Here is a 23,150-nt window from a genome sequence, read left to right as displayed (position 1 = left end):
CCCATTATTTTACTGAGTACTTTTTCTTTAGTGATGGTGATTGTTTTAAGTACCTCCCTCCCTATGGCCCCTCGATTATGTATTATTGGGATGGTTTTAGTGTCTTCTACCGTGAAGACTGACACAAAATATTTGTTCAAAGTTTCTGCCATTTCCCCGTTCCCCATTATTAAATCCCTTGTCTCATCCTCTAAGGGACTAACGTTTACTTTAGCTACTCTCTTCCTTTATATGTACCTGTAGAAGCTCTTACTGTCTGTTTTTATATTTCTTGCTAGTTTACTCTCATAATCCATCTTCTCTCTATTATTTTTTTAGTCGTCCTTTGCTGGTTTTTTAAAATTTCCCAATCCACTGGCCTCCCACTAATCTTGGCAACATTGTATGCCTTTGTTTTCAATTTGATACCATCCTTTACTTCCTTAGTTAGCCACCCTTCTCTTAAAGTCTTTCCTGCTCACTGGAATATATTTTTGTTGAGAGTTATGAAATATCTCCTTAAATGTCTGCCATTGCTTATCAACCATCTTACCCTTTAATCTATTTTCCCAGTCCACTTTAGCCAACTCTGCCTTCATACCTTTGTAATTGCCTTTATTTAAGATGAGGACACTGGTTTGAGATCCAAGTTTCTCACCCTCCAATTGAATTTGAAATTCCACCATGCTATGATCACTCTTTCCTAGAGGATCCTTTACTATGAGATCATTTATTAATCCTGTCTCATTGCACAGTACCAGATCTAAGATAGCCTGCTCCCTGGTTGGTTCCATAACGTATTGTTCTAGGAAACCATCCCGGATACACTCTATGAACTCTTCCTCGAGGCTACCTTGGCCAATTTGATTTGTCCAATCAATATGAAGATTAAAATCACCCATGATTATTGCTGTACCTTTCTTACATGCCTCCATTATTTCTTGATTTATACTCTGTCCAACAGTGTAGCCTATAGACTATGCCCATCAGTGACTTCTTTCCCTTATTATTTCTTATCTCCGCGCAAACTGATTCTACGGGGTCGATTTTCATTGACCCGTGGAGTCGGGATTGGAGGCGTGCGGGGGGTTAAAGTCCCGAATTCGGGGGTCCCGACACCATCCCGCCTCCATGTAAGTTTCAAAGGAGGCGGGTACCTGCCCCGCACTGGGACCCGCCTACCTGAGGCGGGAAGGGATTAGTGCCAATTAACTGCCTGTTAACAGGTAATTAACAGGCAAATTTTAGCCTAATCCCTATTTTAAAGCTTGAAGTGTGGGATTCCCGACGGCTCCAAACCATGCCAAGTTAGAGTTGTGGTGCCGTCGGGTTGAAGGACTTGGAGGGGGTTGAGATGTCGGTGTTCAGGTGAGTGATGGGTGCATGAGTGCAAAGGTAAGTATGTTTGGTGTGTCTAAAGTGTGTAAAGAAGTTTAAATTGCCTGTACTCACCTTTACAGCCTTCCTTCCTCTAGGTTTCGGGAGTCCATCATCTAACCGGCACAGAAAGCAGAACGGCTGTGAACTGTCAAAAGTGACAGCCTGCAGCTTTCTGTGCCAGAGAGATTTCTAACTGAGTCTGTGTAGAAGGACTCAGGTTAGAAGACTGTCAGTGTTTGACAGCTTCAAACAGCTGTGAAACAGTGATATTTCATCTGTCAAAACGTCTTGACAGATGAAATTTCAGTCTGTGACGTCACCTGTTGCCGGGTGGCCCTTAATTGGCCTGCTGAGCCCGCTGGGCGGGCTGGATAAGGTCAATAAAGTTAAAATCGCGTGGATTGGCTGCATCTCGATGGAGGCGGGACTACAACCCCGAAAGTTGTAGTCCCGCCTCCTTCCCGACTTCTGAATGAAAATCACCCCCAACATCTTGCTCTTCTGAGCCAATATCATTTCTCACAACTACACTGATCTCATCCTTTATTAACAGAGCTACCCCACCTCCTTTTTCCTTACTGCCTATCCTTCCGAAATGTCAAATACCCTGAATATTCAGTTCCCAGCCTTGGTCACCTTGCAACCACGTCTCTGTAATGGCTGTCGGATCATACCCATTCATACCTATTTGTGCCGTCAACTCATCTATCTTGTTACGAATGCTGCGTGCATTCAGATAAAGAGCTTTTAATTTTGTCTTTTTACTATTTTTCCGTGCTTTGACCCCACATTCTGATGCACTCTTATTTTTATACTTTCTGTCCCTTCCTGTCACACTCTGGTTACCATTACCCCCATCACTACCCTGCTCTATTGCCTTCTCCTTTCTCTTTGACTTTTTAAATTCCTGCTCACCTGAACCCTCCCCCCACTATTTAGTTTAAAGGCCTCTCTACAGCCCTAGTTATTCGATGCGCCAGGACACTGGTCCCAGCATGGTTCAAATGAAGCCCGTCCCAATGGAACAGCTCCCTCTTACCCCAGTATTGGTGCCAGAGCCCCATGAATCGAAACCCATTTCTTCCACACCAAACTTTGAGCCACTCGTTCATCTCTCTGATCTTATTGACCCTATGCCAATTTGCTCGTGGCTCAGATAGTAATCCAGAGATTATTACCTTTGTGGTTCTGCTTTTTAATTTAGCCCCTAGCTGCTCAAACTCCCTCAGCAGAACCTCTTTCTCTGTTCTACCTATGTCATTGGTACTTACGTGGACCACAACAATTGGATCTCCCCCGCCCCCCCCCCCACTCCTTCGGAACTCTAGGTCACGGCTGCAGGGAACAGTATCTATCCCCGACTGTACTGTCCACTACCACAACTACATTCCCTTTCACTCCCCCCACTTGAATGGCCTCCTGCACCATGGTCAGCTTGCTCATCCATCCTGCAGGCTTTTCCCTCATTGACACAGGCAGCAAGAGCCTCATACCTGTTGGACAAGGGCAAAGGCTGAGGCTCCTCCAGCACTGCACCTGGGGTCCGCAGTCATACCGTTCTGACACTAACCAGACCTGTACCACTACCTAACCTCAGGGGTAACACTGCCTCCTGGATCAAAGTCTCCCTATCCCCACAATGTCTGCACCTCAGACTCCAGCTCAAAAACTCTGAGCTGACGTTCCTCAAGATGCAGGCACTTACTGCAAACGTGGTTGTCCGGGATCACAATGTTCTCCACAAACTCCCACATGCTGCAGTTGCAGCACACCACCTGCACTGCCATCCCGATATGACCTGGTTTTATTTAATTAAATTTGTAATTAGGTAACTTAGTTTACAGTGTAGTTTCTTGACTGCTTACTTGATCTAGATTAAGTTAAGGGTACTGAAATTAAATATCTACCTGTAACACAAAGCACTACAAGTCGTGTCGGCAAAAAGCAGTAACTCCTTCCCCCTCTTCTCCAAATTCCCACTCTTTCCAAATTCCCAAATGAAAAACACACTGTTTAAGTCCACTCCGTTTAATCCCACTCTGTGCTGTCAAGTTTGTGCAATCGTTCCTCGTAATTTAACCCTTGGAGTCCAGGTATCATTCCAGGAAATAATCTATCCTTCCTAAGGTGTGGTGCCCAGAGCTGCTCACAGTGCTCCAGGTGTGGTCTAACCAGGGCTTTGTACAGCTGAAGCACGACTGAAACCCCCTTGTATTCTAGTCCTCGAGATATAAAGGCCAGCATTCCATTAGCCTTTTTGATTATTTTCTGTACCTGTTCATGAGATTTTAATGATCTGTGTACCTGGACCCCCCAAGTCTCTTGGGACCTCCACTGTTTCTAGCTTTTCACCATTTAGAAGGTACCCTGTTCTATCCTTTTTAGGTCCAAAGTGGATCACCTCACACTTGACTACATTGAAATCCATTTGCCAGTTTTGCCCATTCACTTAATCTATTAATATCTTTTTGTAATTTTATGCTTTCATCTACACTGCTTACAATGCCGCCTATCTGTGTGACTTCGGCAAACTTGGATATGTGGCTTTCTATCCCATCATCTAAGTCATCAATAAATACGGTGAATAGTTGAGGCCCCAACACAGATCCCTGCGGGACACCACTAGTCACATCCTGCCAATCAGAGTACCTGCCCATTATCCCTAGTCTCTTTCTCCTGCCACTCAGCCAATTTCCAAACCAGGTCAATAATTTGCCTTCAAATCCACTGGCTTCAACTTTAACTAACAGTTTATTATGAGGGACTTCATCAAACGCCTTCTGGAAGTCCATATAAATAACATCCATAGACATTCCCCTGTCCACTACTTTAGTCACCTCTTCAAAAAATTCAATCAGGTTTGTCAGGCATGACCTGTCCTTTCACAAATCCATGTTAGCTCTCTCTGATCAACTGAAAATTTGCGAGGTGTTCAGTCACCCTAATTATAGACTCTAGTAATTTCCCAACAACAGATGTTAGGCTAACTGGTCTATAATTCCCTTGTTTCCCTCTATCACCATTCTTAAATAGCGGAGTGACATGGGCAATTTTCCAATCTACAGGAAAGGTTCCCGAATCGAGAGAACTTTGGAAGATTATAGTTAGGGCATCTGCAATGTTCCCACGTTAAAACCCTAGGATGGAAACCATCTGGTCCGAGGGATTTGTCACTCTTTAGTGCCATTATTTTCTTCATTACTGTCAGGGTATCAGATGGATGGGTTTCAATGATGGGAGAGTTAATGTACCTGGGCAGAGGCTTCAATGGGAGAGTCAGTGTATCAGAGGGAGGGACTTTAATGGGTTAGTGTATCAGAGGGAGGGGCTTCAATGGGTGAGTGTATCAGAGGGAGGGGCTTCAATGGGTGAGTGTATCAGAGGGAGGGGCTTCAATGGGTGAGTGTATCAGAGGGAGGGGCTTCAATGGGTGAGTGTATCAGAGGGATGGGCTTCAATGGGTGAGTGTATCAGAGGGAGGGGCTTCAATGGGAGAGTTAGTGTATCAGAGGGAGGGGCTTCAATGGGTGAGTGTATCAGAGGGAGGGGCTTCAATGTGTTAGTGTATCAGAGGGAGGGGCTTCAATGGGTGAGTGTATCAGAGGGAGGGGCTTCAATGGGTTAGTGTATCAGATGGAGGGGCTTCAATGGGTCAGTGTATCAGAGGGAGGGGCTTCAATGTGTTAGTATATCAGAGGGAGGGGTTTCAATGGGTTAGTGTATCAGAGGGAGGGGTTTCAATGGGTCAGTGTATCAGAGGGAGGGGCTTCAATGTGTTAGTATATCAGAGGGAGGGGTTTCAATGTGTTAGTGTATCAGAGGGAGGGGCTTCAATGGGTGAGTGTATCAGAGGGAGGGGCTTCAATGGGTTAGTGTATCAGAGGGAGGGGTTTCAATGGGTTAGTGTATCAGAGGGAGTGGCTTCAATGGGTTAGTGTATCAGAGGGCGGGGCTTCAATGGGTGAGTGTATCAGAGGGAGGAGCTTCAATAGGTTAGTGTATCAGAGGGCGGGGCTTCAATGGGTTAGTGTATCAGATGGAGGGGCTTCAATGGGTTAGTGTATCAGAGGGAGGGGTTTCAATGGGTTAGTGTATCAGAGGGAGGGGCTTCAATGGGTTAGTGTATCAGAGGGAGGGGTTTCAATGGGTTAGTGTATCAGAGGGAGTGGCTTCAATGGGTTAGTGTATCAGAGGGAGGAGCTTCAATAGGTTAGTGTATCAGAGGGCGGGGCTTCAATGGGTGAGTGTATCAGAGGGAGGGGCTTCAATGGGTTAGTGTATCAGAGGGAGGGGTTTCAATGGGTGAGTGTATCAGAGGGAGGGGTTTCAATGGGTTAGTGTATCAGAGGGAGGGGTTTCAATGGGTTAGTGTATCAGAGGGAGGAGCTTCAATAGGTTAGTGTATCAGAGGGAGGGGTTTCAATGGGTGAGTGTATCAGAGGGCGGGGCTTCAATGGGTTAGTGTATCAGAGGGAGGAGCTTCAATGGGTCAGTGTATCAGAGGGAGGGGCTTCAATGGGTTAGTGTATCAGAGGGAGGGGCTTCAATGGGTTAGTGTATCAGAGGGAGGAGCTTCAATAGGTTAGTGTATCAGAGGGCGGGGCTTCAATGGGTTAGTGTATCAGAGGGCGGGGCTTCAATGGGTTAGTGTATCAGAGGGAGGAGCTTCAATAGGTTAGTGTATCAGAGGGCGGGGCTTCAATGGGTTAGTGTATCAGAGGGCGGGGCTTCAATAGGTTAGTGTATCAGAGGGCGGGGCTTCAATGGGTTCGTGTATCAGAGGGAGGGGCTTCAATGGGTGAGTGTATCAGAGGGAGGGGCTTCAATGGGTGAGTGTATCAGAGGGAGGGGCTTCAATGGGTTAGTGTATCAGAGGGAGGGGCTTCAATGGGTGAGTGTATCAGAGGGAGGGGCTTCAATGGGTTCGTGTATCAGAGGGAGGGGCTTCAATGGGTGAGTGTATCAGAGGGAGGGGTTTCAATGGAGAGTTAGTGTATCAGAGGGAGGGGCTTCAATGGGTTCGTGTATCAGAGGGAGGGGTTTCAATGGGCTTCCCACATCACTGACTTTTCTCACATTCTTACACTCCTGTTTGGTGTCATTCTCCTTATGGAAACAGTTCTTGAACAATGAATGACCGTACCATCAGCCGGGCGGGTGGGGACTCCAGTTCAGTGAGCAGCACCATCTGGAGCTCGCACAAGAACTCCTGACTGCACAAATTCACCACGAAGGAAACTATCTTCAGGTAGGCGGCTCGTATCAGTGGACATTGCTGGGCAGAGCTAACCAACCAAAACTTCACTTCCAACCTCATCACCAAATCCCGCAGCTCCTGTGGAACGAAGCTGGAGAATGTGAGAAAACATCATCAACCGGTGTCCTTACAGACTGTGTGTACGGGAGATTGTTACTGTCTATAAATACACACGATGTGCACAAACACTGCAATGCTGAGTTGTAAATCTAGCCGCAGTGGGAGATGCTTTAAACATGGGAAGGGTCTGCAGGCCTATGGAAGAGTTCCTAAACAATGGCTCATTCCTTGGCGACATGTGGCCATTCAGATGTGTGGTATTGAGAAACATAGAAGATAGGAGCAGGAGTAGGCCATTCGGCCCCTCGAGCCTGCTACGCCATTCAATGCGATCATGGCTGATCATCCAAACTCAGTACCCTGTCCCTGCCTTCCCCCCATATCCCTTGATCCCCTTTAGCCTTAAGAAATATATCTAACTCCTAACGTGAATATATTTAATGAATTGGCCTCAACTGCCTTTTGTGGCAGAGAATTCCACAGGTTCACCACTCTCTGGGTGAAGAAATTCCTCCTCATCTCTGTCCTAAATGGCTTACCCCTTCTCCTTAGACTGTGACCCCTGGTTCTGGACTCCCCGGCCATCGGAACATCCTTCCTGCATCTAGTCCTGTTAGAATTTTGTAAGTTTCAATGAGATCCCCTCTCATTCTTCTAAACTCTAGCGAATATAAGCCTAATCGACCCAATCTCTCTTCATACATCAGTCCTGCCATCCCAGGTATCAGCCTGGTGAATCTTCGCTGCACTCCCTCCATGGCAAGAACGTCCTTCCTCAGATAAGGCGACCAGAACTGCACACAATACTCAAGGTGTGGTCTCACCAAGGCCCTGTACAACTGCAGCAAGACATCCTTGCTCCTGCACTCGAATCCTCTGCTATGAAGGCCATGTTACCATTTGCCTTCTTAACCGCCTGCTGCACCTGCATGCTTACCTTCAGCGACTGGTGCACAAGGACACCTAGGTCTCGTTGCACTTCCCCTTTTCCCAATCTATTGTCATTCAAATAATAATCTGCCTTCCTGTTTTTGCCACCAAAGTGGATAACCTCGCATTTATCCACATTATACTGCATCTGCCCAATCACCCAACCTGTCAAAATCGTACTGGAGTTTCTCTGCATCCTCCTCACAGCACACACGCCCACCCAGCTTTGTGTCATCTGCAAACTTGGAGATATTACATCTAGTTCCTTCGTCTAGATCATTTATATATATATTGTGAATAACTGGGGTCCTAGCACCGATCCCTGCGGTACCCCACTAGTCACTGCCTTCCACTCGGAAAAAGACCCGTTTATTCCAACTCTTTGCCAACCAGTTGTCTATCCAAGTCAGTACCTTACCCCCAATCCCATGTGCTTTAACTTTGCACACTAGTCTCTTATGCAGGACCTTATCGAAAGCCTTCTGAAAGTCCAAATACACCACATCCACTGGTTCTCCCTTATCTATTCTACCAGTTACATCCTCAAAAAATTCCAGTAGATTAGTCAAGCATGATTTACCTTTTGTAAATCCATGTTGACTTTGTCCGATCCTGTCACTGTTTTCCAAGTGCTCTGCTATTACATCTTTTATAATGGACTCTAGCATTTTCCCCACTACCGATGTCAGGCTTACCGGTCTGTAATTCCCTGTTTTTTCTCTACCACCTTTTTTGAATAGTGGGGTAACATTAGCTACCCTCCAATCCATGGGTACTGTTCCAGAGTCTATAGAATTTTGGAAGATGACCAGCAATGCATCTACTATTTCTAGGGCCACTTCTTTAAGTACCCTAGAATGTAGATTATCAGGCCCTGGGGATTTATCGGCCTTCAATCCCGTCAATTTCCCTAACACCATTTCCCTACAAATACTGATTTCATTCAGTTCCTCCCTCACATTAGACCCTATGTTCCCCGACATCTCTGGGAGATTATTTGCGTCCTCCTTTGTGAAGACAGAAGCAAAGTATGTATTTAATTGGTCTGCCATTTCTTTGTTCCCCATTATAAATTCCCCTGATTCTGACTGCAAGGGACCTACGCTTGACTTCACCAATCTTTTTCTCTTCACATATCTATAGAGAAGTGGTGCAGGTTTGCACCCAGGCTCCCCTAATGGCGAGCTGCTCAATTCGATGATGCTGTACTAAGTTACTGGCAAATGGAGCCCAGGAATCTACCCACATGAAGAGACTAACGTGCCAGGCGCAACAGTTGTATGTGAGGGGCCCTGTCCTTACTGCATGAAGCTGGGATAGTGCCGCCTCCTAATACCTGGAATCCCATGTTGGCCAGTATTGGCCCAGCAGACAGGCTGTGAATGAAGACCCAAGGGACCTGGAGATGTGGCTGCACCGAGAGCTCCTGGAGTACTGGGCTCTGGGTGTACTGGGCTCTGTATCGGGCTCCGGGTGTACCGGGCTCCGGGTGTACCGGGCTCCGGGTGTACTGGGCTCTGTATCGGGCTCCTGGAGTACTGGGCTCTGGGTGTACTGGGCTTGTATCGGGCTCCGGGTGTACCGGGCTCCGGGTGTACTGGGCTCCGGGTGTACTGGGCTCTGTACCGGGCTCCGGGTGTACCGGGCTCCGGGTGTACTGGGCTCTGTATCGGGCTCCGGGTGTACCGGGCTCCGGGTGTACTGGGCTCCGGGTGTACTGGGCTCTGTATCGGGCTCCGGGTGTACCGGGCTCCGGGTGTACCGGGCTCTGGGTGTACTGGGCTCCGGGTGTACCGGGCTCTGGGTGTACTGGGCTCCGGGTGTACCGGGCTCCGGGTGTACCGGGCTCTGGGTGTACTGGGCTCTGTATCGGGCTCCGGGTGTACCGGGCTCCGGGTGTACTGGGCTCCGGGTGTACTGGGCTCTGTATCGGGCTCCGGGTGTACCGGGCTCCGGGTGTACCGGGCTCTGGGTGTACTGGGCTCCGGGTGTACCGGGCTCTGGGTGTACTGGGCTCCGGGTGTACCGGGCTCCGGGTGTACCGGGCTCCGGGTGTACCGGGCTCTGTATCGGGCTCCGGGTGTACCGGGCTCTGGGTGTACTGGGCTCTGTATCGGGCTCCGGGTGTACCGGGCTCCTGGAGTACTGGGCTCTGGGTGTACTGGGCTCTGTATCGGGCTCCGGGTGTACCGGGCTCCGGGTGTACCGGGCTCTGGGTGTACTGGGCTCTGTATCGGGCTCCGGGTGTACTGGGCTCTGGGTGTACTGGGCTCTGTATCGGGCTCCGGGTGTACCGGGCTCCGGGTGTACTGGGCTCTGGGTGTACTGGGCTCTGTATCGGGCTCCGGGTGTACCGGGCTCTGGGTGTACTGGGCTCTGTATCGGGCTCTGGGTGTACCGGGCTCTGGGTGTACTGGGCTCTGTATCGGGCTCCGGGTGTACCGGGCTCCTGGAGTACTGGGCTCTGGGTGTACTGGGCTCTGTATCGGGCTCCGGGTGTACTGGGCTCTGGGTGTACTGGGCTCTGTATCGGGCTCCGGGTGTACCGGGCTCCGGGTGTACCGGGCTCCGGGTGTCAGGAATAGGCCGTTGTGCTGGATTCGAGCTGTGCTGGGTGGACTGAGCCTTGAGGCAGTCTGCTTGCATGATCAGATTCACTCACCAGCCTGTCTCCAGCCCGGCTCCCAGGAGAGCTTCCGCTTGCAGCAGCTGGCCGTGCAGGGCATTGTGGGCTGTAGGCGCGCCACAAGTCGGTAATTCCTCAATTAAAGCTGCCAGAACCGTGCTGTATTCCGATAGTGGGACCAGTGCAACCAGAGCCTTCGCAGACATCGCTCGCACGCTGTGAATCGGATTGGCTGCCAACAGGGTCAAAAGTCTGAGAAATCTGGAGCAAGAACTGGAGGAGAGAAAATACGATGGTGAGCTTACTCGATTCAATATTCAGGTTCCAGCTGTCAGGGACCACAGTCCCTGAATGGGTGTACAATGAGCGTGAGTCAGAATCTATCTAATATTAGTGTTAATATTCCTCTAATAAATCTCTCCCTGCAGTTTGAGTAGATTTAATTCTGTACATTAATTAGTATTGTGTGTAGTTTTGGTCGCCTTACCTGAGGAAGGACATTCTTGCCATGGAGGGAGTGCAGCGAAGATTCACCAGGCTGATACCTGGGATGGCAGGAATGACGTATGAGGAGAGATTGTGTCGATTGGGCTTATACTCACTGGAGTTTAGAAGATTGAGAGGGGATCTCATCGAAACTTATAAAATTCTGTCAGGCCTGGACAGACTAGATGCAGGAAGGATGTTTATGATGGCCGGGGAGTCCAGAACCAGGGGTCATAGTCTAAGGATAAGGGGTAAGCCATTTAGGACTGAAATGAGGAGGAATTTCTTCACCCAGAGAGTGATGAACCTGTGGAATTCTCTGCCACAGAGGGCGGTGGAGGCCAGTTCATTAAATATATTCAAGAACGAGTTGGATATATTTCTTAAGGCTAAAGGGATCAACGGATATGGGGAGAAAGCAGGGACAGGGTACTGAATTTGGATGATCAGCCATGATCTCATTGAATGGCAGAGCAGGCTCAAGGGGCCGAATGGCCTACTCCTGCTCCTATCTTCTATGTTTCTATGTAATATTCCTGTATATATTCTGAAGCAGGGGAGGACCGAGGTTTCACTGCGGGGCCCAGAGGAGCACTCCCACAAACAAGTAAAAACATGTCTCGCTGCCAATCGGTTAATGTCTCGCTGCCTTACCCATGTGTGCCATCTGCACTGGGCTGGAGTTTCGCCAACAGGGTGAGAATGGAGTGGAGTGAGGGGACGAGGTGAAGGTGCCCTCCCTCAGGGGCAGAGTCTTGGCTCGTAGCACACTGCAGCTCTTGAAGGAGGAGTTCCTCCAGTTCTGGGTAGTGCATGAAGAATGCCCGCGGTGTCATCCCGCTCCGTGCTGAATCATCCCCGCTACTCTTCTGACCCAACATACGAGAGGTCAAAGCACCTGTGAGGGAGGAGACGCAAATCCACCGCAGTATCAGTATTACAATAGCAAAATACTGCAGATGCTGGAAATCTGAAATAACAGCAGAAAGTGCTCGAAACACTCAGCAGGTCAGGTAGCATCGAGGAGAGAGAAAGAGAGTCAACGGAATGCCCACCTTGAAAAAGTTCTGCTCTTCTCTCCAACGGGATTTCCGTTCGTCTCCTCCCTGCCCCTGCTTAAAAATCTCTCTTCCCTAACCTTTTCCAGTTCTGACGAATGGTTCGACCCGAAACGTTGACTGTTTCTCTCTCCTCGATGCTGCCTGACCTGCTGAGTGTTTCCAGCACTTTCTGTTGTTATTGCAGTATCAATACTGTTTGGTGGAGAGAGTGAGGACTATGCACATTGGGAGAAGGAAAGAGAGTGGGTGAAGTGTGTGGGAGAAGGAAGGAGACTGGGTGAGAGAGAATGGGAGAAGGAAGGAGAGTGGGAGAGGGTGAGAGAAGGAAGGAGAGTGGGGGAAGGAAGAAGAGTGGGAGAGGGTGAGAGAAGGAAGGAGAGTGAGAGAAGGAAGGAGAGTGGGAGAGAGTGAGGGAGAATGGGAGAAGGAAGAAGCGTGGGAGAAGGAAACGGGAAGTGAAGACTTCGAATCAGAAAGGAGCAGCTTAAAACTTACTGAGAAGTTGGATGGCTGCATTGCGCATGGACCAGGAGGCAGAGCTGAGCCCTCGCAGGGACAGGGCAGCCATGTTGCTGGAGTATGTTAATACAGCAGATCCCAGAACCGAACCCTGAGTCAGTGTTTGTAAGGTGTGGACAGCACAAACCTACAAAACAGAGTCAAGAGATAAACAGCCAGAACTATGCCTATGCACTACAACCGTGCAAAAGGGATATCAGGAAGAGAATTACAGGCCTTCAATTAGATTTCAGTCTGTAACTCACACTCAGGTATCTGTTATTCTATAAACCCCCGAAGCACTCGATTAGATTCCAGCCTGTAACTCACTCCCGGGTATCTGTTATTCTATATATAAACCCCCGAACCCCTCGATTAGATTCCAGCCTGTAACTCACTCCCGGGTATCTGTTATTCTATATATAAACCCCCGAACCCCTCGATTAGATTCCAGCCTGTAACTCACTCCCGGGTATCTGTTATTCTATATATAAACCCAACCGAACCCCTCGATTAGATTCCAGCCTGTAACACACTCCCGGGTATCTGTTATTCTATATATAAACCCCCGAAACCCTCGATTAGATTCCAGCCTGTAACTCACTCCCGGGTATCTGTTATTCTGTATATAAACCCCCCGAAACACTCGATTAGATTCCAGCCTGTAACTCACTCCCGGGTATCTGTTATTCTGTATATAAACCCCCGAAACCCTCGGTTAGATTCCAGCCTGTAACTCACTCCCGGGTATCTGTTATTCTATATATAAACCCCCGAAACCCTCGATTAGATTCCAGCCTTTAACTCACTCCCGGGTATCTGTTATTCTATATATAAACCCCACCGAACCCCTCGATTAGATTCCAGTCTGTAACTCACTTCCGGGTATCTGTTATTCTGTATATAACCCCCCTGAAACACTCGATTAGATTCCAGCCTGTAACTCACTCCCGGGTATCCGTTATTCTGTATATAAACTCCCGAACCCCTCGATTAGATTCCAGCCTGTAACTCACTCCCGGGTATCTGTTATTCTGTATATAAACTCCCGATCCCCTCGATTAGATTCCAGCCTGTAACTCACTCCCGGGTGTCTCTTATTCTATATATAAACCAGCCGATCCCCTCGATTAGATTCCAGCCTGTAACTCACTCCCGGGTATCAGTTATTCTATATATAAACCACCCGAACCCCTCGATTAGATTCCAGCCTGTAACTCACTCCCGGGTATCTGTTATTCTATATATAAACCCCTGAAACCCTCGATTAGATTCCAGCCTGTAACTCACTCCCGGGTATCTGTTATTCTATATATAAACCCCCGAAACCCTCGATTAGATTCCAGCCTTTAACTCACTCCCGGGTATCTGTTATTCTATATATAAACCCCCGAAACCCTCGATTAGATTCCAGCCTTTAACTCACTCCCGGGTGTCTGTTATTCTATATATAAACCCCACCGAACCCCTCGATTAGATTCCAGTCTGTAACTCACTTCCGGGTATCTGTTATTCTGTATATAAACCCCCCGAAACACTCGATTAGGTTCCAGCCTGTAACTCACTCCCGGGTATCTGTTATTCTGTATATAAACTCCTGAACCCCTCGATTAGATTCCAGCCTGCAACTCACTCCCGGGTATCTGTTATTCTGTATATAAACCCCCGATCCCCTCGATTAGATTCCAGCCTGTAACTCACTCCCGGGTGTCTGTTATTCTATATATAAACCAGCCGATCCCCTCGATTAGATTCCAGCCTGTAACTCACTCCCGGGTATCAGTTATTCTATATATAAACCACCCGAACCCCTCGATTAGATTCCAGCCTGTAACTCACTCCCGGGTATCCGTTATTCTATATATAAACTCCCGATCCCCTCGATTAGATTCCAGCCTGTAACTCACTCTCGGGTATCTGTTATTCTATATATAAACTCCCGAACCCCTCGATTAGATTCCAGTCTGTAACTCACTCCCGGGTATCAGTTATTCTATATATAAACCCCCGAACCCCTCGATTAGATTCCAGCCTGTAACTCACTCCCGGGTATCAGTTATTCTATATATAAACCACCCGAACCCCTCGATTAGATTCCAGCCTGTAACTCACTCCCGGGTATCTGTTATTCTATATATAAACCCCCCGAACCCCTCGATTAGATTCCAGCCTGTAACTCACTCCCGGGTATCAGTTATTCTATATATGAACCACCCGAACCCCTCGATTAGATTCCAGCCTGTAACTCACTCCCGGGTATCAGTTATTCTATATATAAACCCCCCGAACCCCTCGATTAGATTCCAGCCTGTAACTCACTCCCGGGTATCCGTTATTCTATATATAAACCCCCCGATCCCCTCGATTAGATTCCAGCCTGTAACTCACTCCCGGGTATCCGTTATTCTATATATAAACCCCCCGAACCTCTCGATTAGATTCCAGCCTGTAACTCACTCCCGGGTATCAGTTATTCTATATATAAACCCCCCGAACCCCTCGATTAGATTCCAGCCTGTAACTCACTCCCGGGTATCTGTTATTCTGTATATAAACCCCCCGAACCCCTCGATTATTCCAGCCTGTAACTCACTCCCGGGTATCCGTTATTCTATATATAAACCCCCCGAACCCCTCGATTAGATTCCAGCCTGTAACTCACTCCCGGGTATCTGTTATTCTATATATAAACCCCCCGAACCCCTCGATTAGATTCCAGCCTGTAACTCACTCCCGGGTATCTGTTATTCTATATATAAACCCCCCAATCCCCTCGATTAGATTCCAGCCTGTAACTCACTCCCGGGTATCCGTTATTCTATATATAAACCCCCCGAACCCCTCGATTAGATTCCAGCCTGTAACTCACTCCCGGGTATCTGTTATTCTATATATAAACCCCCCCGAACCCCTCGATTAGATTCCAGCCTGTAGCTCACTCCCGGGTATCCGTTATTCTATATATAAACCCCCCCCGAACCCCTCGATTAGATTCCAGCCTGTAACTCACTCCCGGGTATCCGTTATTCTATATATAAACCCCCCGAACCCCTCGATTAGATTCCAGCCTGTAACTCACTCCCGGGTATCCGTTATTCTATATATAAACCCCCCGAACCCCTCGATTAGATTCCAGCCTGTAGCTCACTCCCGGGTATCTGTTATTCTATATATAAACCCCCGAACCCCTCGATTAGATTCCAGCCTGTAACTCACTCCCGGGTATCGGTTATTCTATATATAAACCCCCCGATCCCCTCGATTAGATTCCAGCCTGTAACTCACTCCCGGGTATCGGTTATTCTATATATAAACCACCCGAACCCCTTGATTAGATTCCAGCCTGTAACTCACTCCCGGGTATCGGTTATTCTATATATAAACCCCCCGATCCCCTCGATTAGATTCCAGCCTGTAACTCACTCCCGGGTATCTGTTATTCTATATATAAACCCCCCGAACCCCTCGATTAGATTCCAGCCTGTAACTCACTCCCGGGTATCTGTTATTCTATATATAAACCCCCCAATCCCCTCGATTAGATTCCAGCCTGTAACTCACTCCCGGGTATCTGTTATTCTATATATAAACCCCCCGAACCCCTCGATTAGATTCCAGCCTGTAACTCACTTCCGGGTATCTGTTATTCTATATATAAACCACCCGAACCCCTCGATTGGATTCCAGCCTGTAACTCACTCCCGGGTATCTGTTATTCTATATATAAACCCCCCGATCCCCTCGATTAGATTCCAGCCTGTAACTCACTCCCGGGTATCCGTTATTCTATATATAAACCCCCCGAACCCCTCGATTAGATTCCAGCCTGTAACTCACTCCCGGGTATCTGTTATTCTATATATAAACCCCCCGAACCCCTCGATTAGATTTCAGCCTGTAACTCACTTCCGGGTATCTGTTATTCTATATATAAACCACCCGAACCCCTCGATTGGATTCCAGCCTGTAACTCACTCCCGGGTATCTGTTATTCTATATATAAACCCCCCGATCCCCTCGATTAGATTCCAGCCTGTAACTCACTCCCGGGTATCCGTTATTCTATATATAAACCCCCCGAACCCCTCGATTAGATTCCAGCCTGTAACTCACTCCCGGGTATCTGTTATTCTATATATAAACCCCCCGAACCCCTCGATTAGATTCCAGCCTGTAACTCACTTCCGGGTATCTGTTATTCTATATATAAACCACCCGAACCCCTCGATTAGATTCCAGCCTGTAACTCACTCCCGGGTATCTGTTATTCTATATATAAACCCCCGAAACCCTCGATTAGATTCCAGCCTGTAACTCACTCCCGGGTATCCGTTATTCTATATATAAACCCCCCGAACCCCTCGATTAGATTCCAGCCTGTAACTCACTCCCGGGTATCCGTTATTCTATATATAAACCCCCCGAACCCCTCGATTAGATTCCAGCCTGTAACTCACTCCCGGGTATCCGTTATTCTATATATAAACCCCCCGAACCCCTCGATTAGATTCCAGCCTGTAACTCACTCCCGGGTATCCGTTATTCTATATATAAACCCCCCGAACCCCTCGATTAGATTCCAGCCTGTAACTCACTCCCGGGTATCAGTTATTCTATATATAAACCCCCGAACCCCTCGATTAGATTCCAGCCTGTAACTCACTCCCGGGTATCTGTTATTCTATATATAAAGCCCCCGATCCCCTCGATTAGATTCCAGCCTGTAGCTCACTCCCGGGTATCCGTTATTCTATATATAAAGCCCCCGATCCCCTCGATTAGATTCCAGCCTGTAACTCACTCCCGGGTGTACATACATAAAGATACATAGAAATTACAACACGGAAACATTCAGCCCAACCAGTCTGTGTCAGTGTTTAATCTCCACATGAACAAATGGTTCTAAATCACATTTACCCTCCCTGTTCACTTCACCCTCCTTTCCTTCATGCACCTATCCAACCTAATCTTGAATGATGACACAGTTTCTGCCTCAACCACTAACCCTAGAATTGAATTCCACAGCCTCAACTCTGTCAATAAGTTTTGCTTGCTCTCTGTTCCAATTCTCTTACATTTAATGATGTAACTATGGCCTCTTGTTCTCGGCCCCTCAACTACTGGAAGCAGTCTGCTTCCACATAAGAGACTATTAGAAAAAATCAAAGCTCATGGAATTGAAGGCAAATTATTGAACAGATTAGCAGATTGGTTCAACGGTCGAAGACTAGAGAATAGGGATAATGGGTAAGTACTCGAATTGGAGGGAAGTGACTTGTGGAGTCCCACAAGAGTCTGTGATGGGCCTCAAATACTCACTATATTTATTAATGACTTCGATAGCACAATAGAGAGCCATACATCCAAGATTGCCAATGACACAAAGATTGGTGGCACAGTAAGTAGTGTAGGCAGGAGCATAAAATTACAGAGAGACATTGAGAGATTAAGTGAGCGGGCGAAACTGGCCGATGAATTTCAACGCAGGTAAATGTGAGGTCATCCATTTTGGACCCAAAGAGGGTAGATCTGAGTATTATTTAAATGGTGAAATGCTAGGAACAGTAGAGGTCCAAAGAGATTAGGGGTACAGTAGCATAGTGGTCATGTCACTGGGCTAGTAATCCAAAGGCCTGGACTAATGATCTGGAGACGTGAGTTCAAACCCCACCACGGCAGCTGCGGAATTTAATTCAATAAATCTGGAATAAAAAGCTAGTATCAGTAATGGTGACCATGAAACTACCAGATTGTCGTAAAAACCCACCTAATTCACTCATGTCCTTTAGGGAACAAAATCCACCGTCCTTACCCAGTCTGGCCTATATGTGACTCAAGACCCACAGCAATGTGGTTGACTCTTAACTACCCTCTGAAATGGCCTAGTTGTATTCAAGGCGGCTCTTCACCACCTTCTCAAGGGCAATTAGGGATGGGCAATAAATGCTGGCCTTGCCAGCAACGCCCACATCCCGAAAAAAAAAGTTTATGGGGTCCATGTACATAGATATCTAAAATGTAGTGGTCAGGTACAAAAAATAATCAAAAAGGCTAATGGAATGTTAGCCTTTATAACGAGAGGGTTAGAATGTAAAGGGGAGGATGTTTTGTTACAGCTGTACACAGCCCTGGTCAGACCACACCTGGAGTACAGTGTACAGTTCTGGGCACCGCACCCTCGAAAGGATATACTGGCCTTGGAAGGAGTGCAGAGCAGATTCACTAGAATGTTACCAGGGCTCCAAGGGGTAGATTAAGAGGAGAAATTACATAACCTTCTATATAATCCAGGGAATACAAGCATAGTTTAAGAGGTGATTTGATTGAGGTTTTTAGGATTTTGAAAGGAATTGACAGGGTAGATGGAGAGAAACTTTTTCTGCTGGTGGGGGAATTTAGGATAAGGGGCCATAAGTTCCTTTAAGTTCCTCAGAGTCCACATCACGGAAGACCTCTCCTGGTCCCTCAATACCTCCTCTTTGGTGAAGAAGGCCCAGCAGCGCCTATATTTCCTAAGGAGGCTGAAGGGATGCAACCTGTCACCCCTGATCCTCTGTAACTTTTACCGCTGCACAATAGAGAACATCCTGACGAACTGTATCACAGTGTGGTATAGCAGCTGTACCTCCTATGACCGGAAAGCCCTGCAGCGGGTAGTCAAAACTGCCCAACGCATTACCGGCACCCGGCTACCGACTATTGAGAACATCTACCAGAAACGCTGTCTACGGAGGTCACTGACCATCATCAAAGACCCTACCCACCCCAGCCACAGTCTGTTCGCCCCCCTGCCATCTGGGAGACGCTACAGATGCATTCGCACCCGCACGACCAGATTTAGGAACAGCTTCTTTCCCAGGGCTGTCATCCTACTGAACTCTGCTAATAAACTCTAAAGCCTGCACATCTGTCAATGCACTTTAATATTATGTTTATGTTTATGTTACAAGCCAAATGTATGTTAAATGTCTTAATCAAAATGTACACTCTTGGGAGCCGCAAGCTTACATTTCGTTGTACTGCACTTGTGCACTAACAATGACAATAAAGTTGATTATTATTATTATTATAACTTAAAATCAGAGGCAGGCCTTTCAGGAGAGAAGTTAGGGAACTTCTTCATGGAAAGGGTGTTAGAAGTGTGGAACTCTCTCCCACAAAAAGCAGTAGATTTTTTAAATTCGTTCCTGGGATGTGGGCATCGCTGGCAAAAACCAGCATTTATTGTCCATCCCTAATTGCCCCTTGAGAAGGTGGTGGTGAGCTGCCTTCTTGAACCGCTGCAGTCCGTGTGGTGAAGATACTCCCACAGTGCTGTTAGGGAGGGAGTTTCAGGATTTTGACCCAGTAACTGTAAAGGAACGACGATATATTTCTAAGTCAGGATGGTGTGTGACTTGGAGGGGAACTTGGAGGTGGTGGTGTTCCCATGCGCCTGCTGCCTTTGTCCTTCTAGATGGTAGAGGTCGTGGGTTTGGGAGGTGCTGCCGAAGAAGCCTTGGCGAGTTGCTGCAGTGCATATTGTAGATGGTCCACACTGCAGCCACAGTACGCCGGTGATGGAGGGAGTGAATGTTTAAGATGGTGGATGGGGTGTCGATCAAGCGGGCTGCTTTGTCCTGGATAGTGTCAAGCTTCTTGAGTGTTGTTGGAGCTGCACTCATCCAGGCAAATGGAGAGTATTCCATCACACTCCTTACTTGTGCCTTGTAGATGGTGGAAAGGCTTTGGAGAGTCAGGAGGTGAGACACTCGCCACAGAATACCCAGCCTCTGACCTGCTCTTGTTGCCACAGTATTTATGTGGCTGGTCCAGTTAAGTTTCTGGTCAATGGTGATCCCCCAGGATGTTGATGTTGGGGGATTCAATGATGGTAATGTCGTTAAACGTCAAGGGGAGGTGGTTAGACACTCTCTTGTTGGAGATAGTCATTGCCAGGCACTTGTGTGGCATGAATGTTATCTGCCACTTATCAGCCCAAGCCTGAATGTCGTCCAGATCTTGTTGCATGCAGGCATGGACTGCTTCATTATCTGAGGAGTTGCGAATGGAACTGAACCTCCTTCTTGGGCAGTCCCTTGGAACCGAGGATGACTTGCTTCCACATTAAAAATGAGTTCTCAGGTGACTGATGAGTCCAATGTGGGACCTACAGTCTCTGTCACAGGTGGGGCAGACGGTGGTTGAAGGGGCGGGTGGGTGGGGTGCTTGGACTGACGTGCGCTCCTTGCGTTTGGCTTCCGCTTGCTCCCGGTGAAGAGACTCGAGGTATTCGGCGCCTTCCCGGATGCTTCTCCTCCACTTTGTGCGGTCCTGGGCCAGGGATTCCCAGGTGTCGTTGGGGATGTTGCATTTTTAAAAGGAAGTTTTGAGGGTGTCCTTGAAGCGTTTCCTCTGCCCACCTGGGGCTCTCTTGCCGTGTCGGAGCTCCGAGTAGAGCGCTTGTTTTGGGAGTCTCGTATCGGGCATGCGGACGATGTGACCCGTCCATCGGAGCTGATTGAGCGTGGTCAAAGCTTCGATGCTAGGGATGTTGGCCTGAGCGAGGACACGGACGTTGGTGCGCCTATCCTGCCAATGAATTTGCAGGATCTTGCGGAGGCAGCGTCATTACCTGGCACTTGTGTGGCGTGAATGTTACCTGCCACTTATCAGCCCAAGCCTGAATGTCGTCCAGGTTTTGTTGCATGCAGGCATGGGCTGCTTCATTATCTGAGGAGTTGCGAATGGAACTGAACACTGTGCAATCATCAGCGAACATCCCCACTTCTGACCTTATGATGGAGGGAAGGTCATTGATGAAGTAGCTGAAGATGGTTGGGCCTAGGACACTGCCCTGAGGAACTCCTGCAGCGATGTTCTGGGGCTGAGATTATTGGCCTCCAACAACCTCAACCATCTTCCTTTGTGATAGGTATGACTCCAGCCAGTGGAGAGTCGTTCCCCTGATTCCCATTGACTTCAATTTTACTAGGGCTCCTTGGTGCCACACTCGGTCAAATGCTGCCTTGATGTCAAGGGCGGTTACTTTCACCTCACCTCTGGAAATGAGCTCTTTTGTCCATGTTTGGACCAAGGTTGCAATGAGGTCTGGAGCCGAGTGGTCTTGGCGGAACCCAAACTAAGCATCGGTGAACAGGTTATTGGTGAGTAAGTGCTGCTTGATAGCACTGTCGACGACACCTTCCATCACTTTGCTGATGATTGAGAGTAGACTGATGAGGCAGTATTTGGCCGGATTGGATTTGTCCTGCTTTTTGTGGACAGGACATACCTGGGCAGTTTTCCACATTGTCGGATAGATGCCAGTGTTATAGCTGTACTAGAACAGATTGGCTAGAGGCGCAGCTAGTTCTGGAGCACAAGTCTTCAACACGATAGCCGGGATGTTGCTGTATCCAGTGCACTCAGCCGTTTCTTGATATCATGTGGAGTGAATCGAATTGGCTGAAGACTGGCTTCTGTGATGGTGGGGATCTCAGGAGGAGGCCAAGATGGATCATCCACTCAGCACTTCTGGCTGAAGATGGCTGCAAACGCTTCAGCCTTGTGTTTTGCACTCGCATGCTGGGCTCTGCCATCATTGAGGATGGGGATATTCATGGAGCCTCCTCCTCCTGTTAGTTGTTTAATGGTCCACCACCATTCACGACTGGATGTGATAGGACTGCAGCGCTTTGATCTGATCCGTTGATTGTGGGATCGCTTAGCTCTGGCTATCACATGCTGCTTCTGTTGTTTAGCATGCATGTAGTCCTCTGTTGCAGCTTCCCCAGGTTGGCACCTCATATTTAAGATACGCCTGGTGCTGCTCCTGGTATGCTCTTCTACACTCCTCATTGAACCAGGGTTGGTCGCCTGGCTTGATGTTAATGGTACAGTGAGGGATATGCCAGGCCATGAGGCTACAGATTGTGGTGGAATACAATTCTGCTGCTGGTGATGGCCCACAGCGCCTCATGGATGCCCAGTTTTGAGCTGCTAGATCTGTTCTGAATCTATCCCATTTAGCACAGTGGTACATCTGCGACAGTGTGGCGGAGCCACTAAAGGACTCAAGATCGTTTGTATATAATTCCCTTTAACAACATGTTAGCTACAGCCTGAGTCTGTATCTTTATTTATACTGTTTACTTGTACAGAGCGTGATTACTTTAACAGCGCGGGTAAACGCGATGACGTCACGCCGTTCATCACGTGATTCCCCACTGGCGGGAAGAACGTCATGACGTCAACCACGGGACCGCCCGAGCAGTCCCCATGGAGCCTCCAAACTGAGCAGACCTACACTCGATGTTCTCCTGTAGTTACTTGTTTAAACCTGTTAGTTTCCATTAAACTTCGTTTTGTTTGATCGCCTGAGTGGACCTCAGTCTTTGGATAGGAACTAGACATTCCTACAACAGGTAGATTGCTGAGGACGAGGTCAAGTAGGTTTTTCCCATGTGTTGGTTCTCTCACCACCTGTCGCAGGCCCAGACTGGTAGTTATGTCCTTCAGGACTCGGCCAGTTCGGTCAGTAGTGGTGCTACCGAGCCACTCTTGGTAATGGACATTGAAGTCCCCCACCCAGAGTACATTCTGTGTCCTTGCTACCCTCGGTGCTTCTTCCAAGTGGTGTTCAACATCACGGAGTACTGATTCATCAGCTGAGAGAGGGCAGTAGGTCGTAATCAGCAGGAGGTTGCCTTGACCATGTTTGACCTGATGCCATGAGACTTCATGAGGCCCAGAGTTAATGTTGAGGACTCCCAGGACCACTCCTTCCCGACTGTATACCACTGTGCCGCCACCCCTGGTGGGTCTGTCCTGTCAGTGGGACAGGACATATCCAGGGGTAGTGATGGAGGAGTTTGGGACATTGGCTGAAAGG

The 23,150-nt window shown here is 48.2% G+C and overlaps 1 protein-coding gene across 1 annotated transcript in view; it reads right to left on the bottom strand.

Moving 5' to 3' along the window:
- The window catches only part of LOC147104957 (tRNA (32-2'-O)-methyltransferase regulator THADA), a 194,390-nt gene that overhangs the window by 36,904 nt on the left and 134,336 nt on the right, over positions 1–23,150 (bottom strand). Inside the window, 4 exon segments of the mRNA XM_085962123.1 lie at positions 6,503–6,707; positions 10,269–10,505; positions 11,373–11,616; positions 12,275–12,425. Of these exon segments, the coding sequence (XP_085818249.1) occupies positions 6,503–6,707; positions 10,269–10,505; positions 11,373–11,616; positions 12,275–12,425 (837 nt within the window).

The sequence above is a fragment of the Somniosus microcephalus genome, chromosome 19 (genome assembly GCF_052327205.1).
Source record: "Somniosus microcephalus isolate GS21.2 chromosome 19, FLI_Smic_1.0, whole genome shotgun sequence".
In the NCBI taxonomy this organism is placed as follows: Eukaryota; Metazoa; Chordata; class Chondrichthyes; order Squaliformes; family Somniosidae; genus Somniosus; species Somniosus microcephalus.
This window is presented reverse-complemented; position numbering and strand designations above follow the sequence as displayed.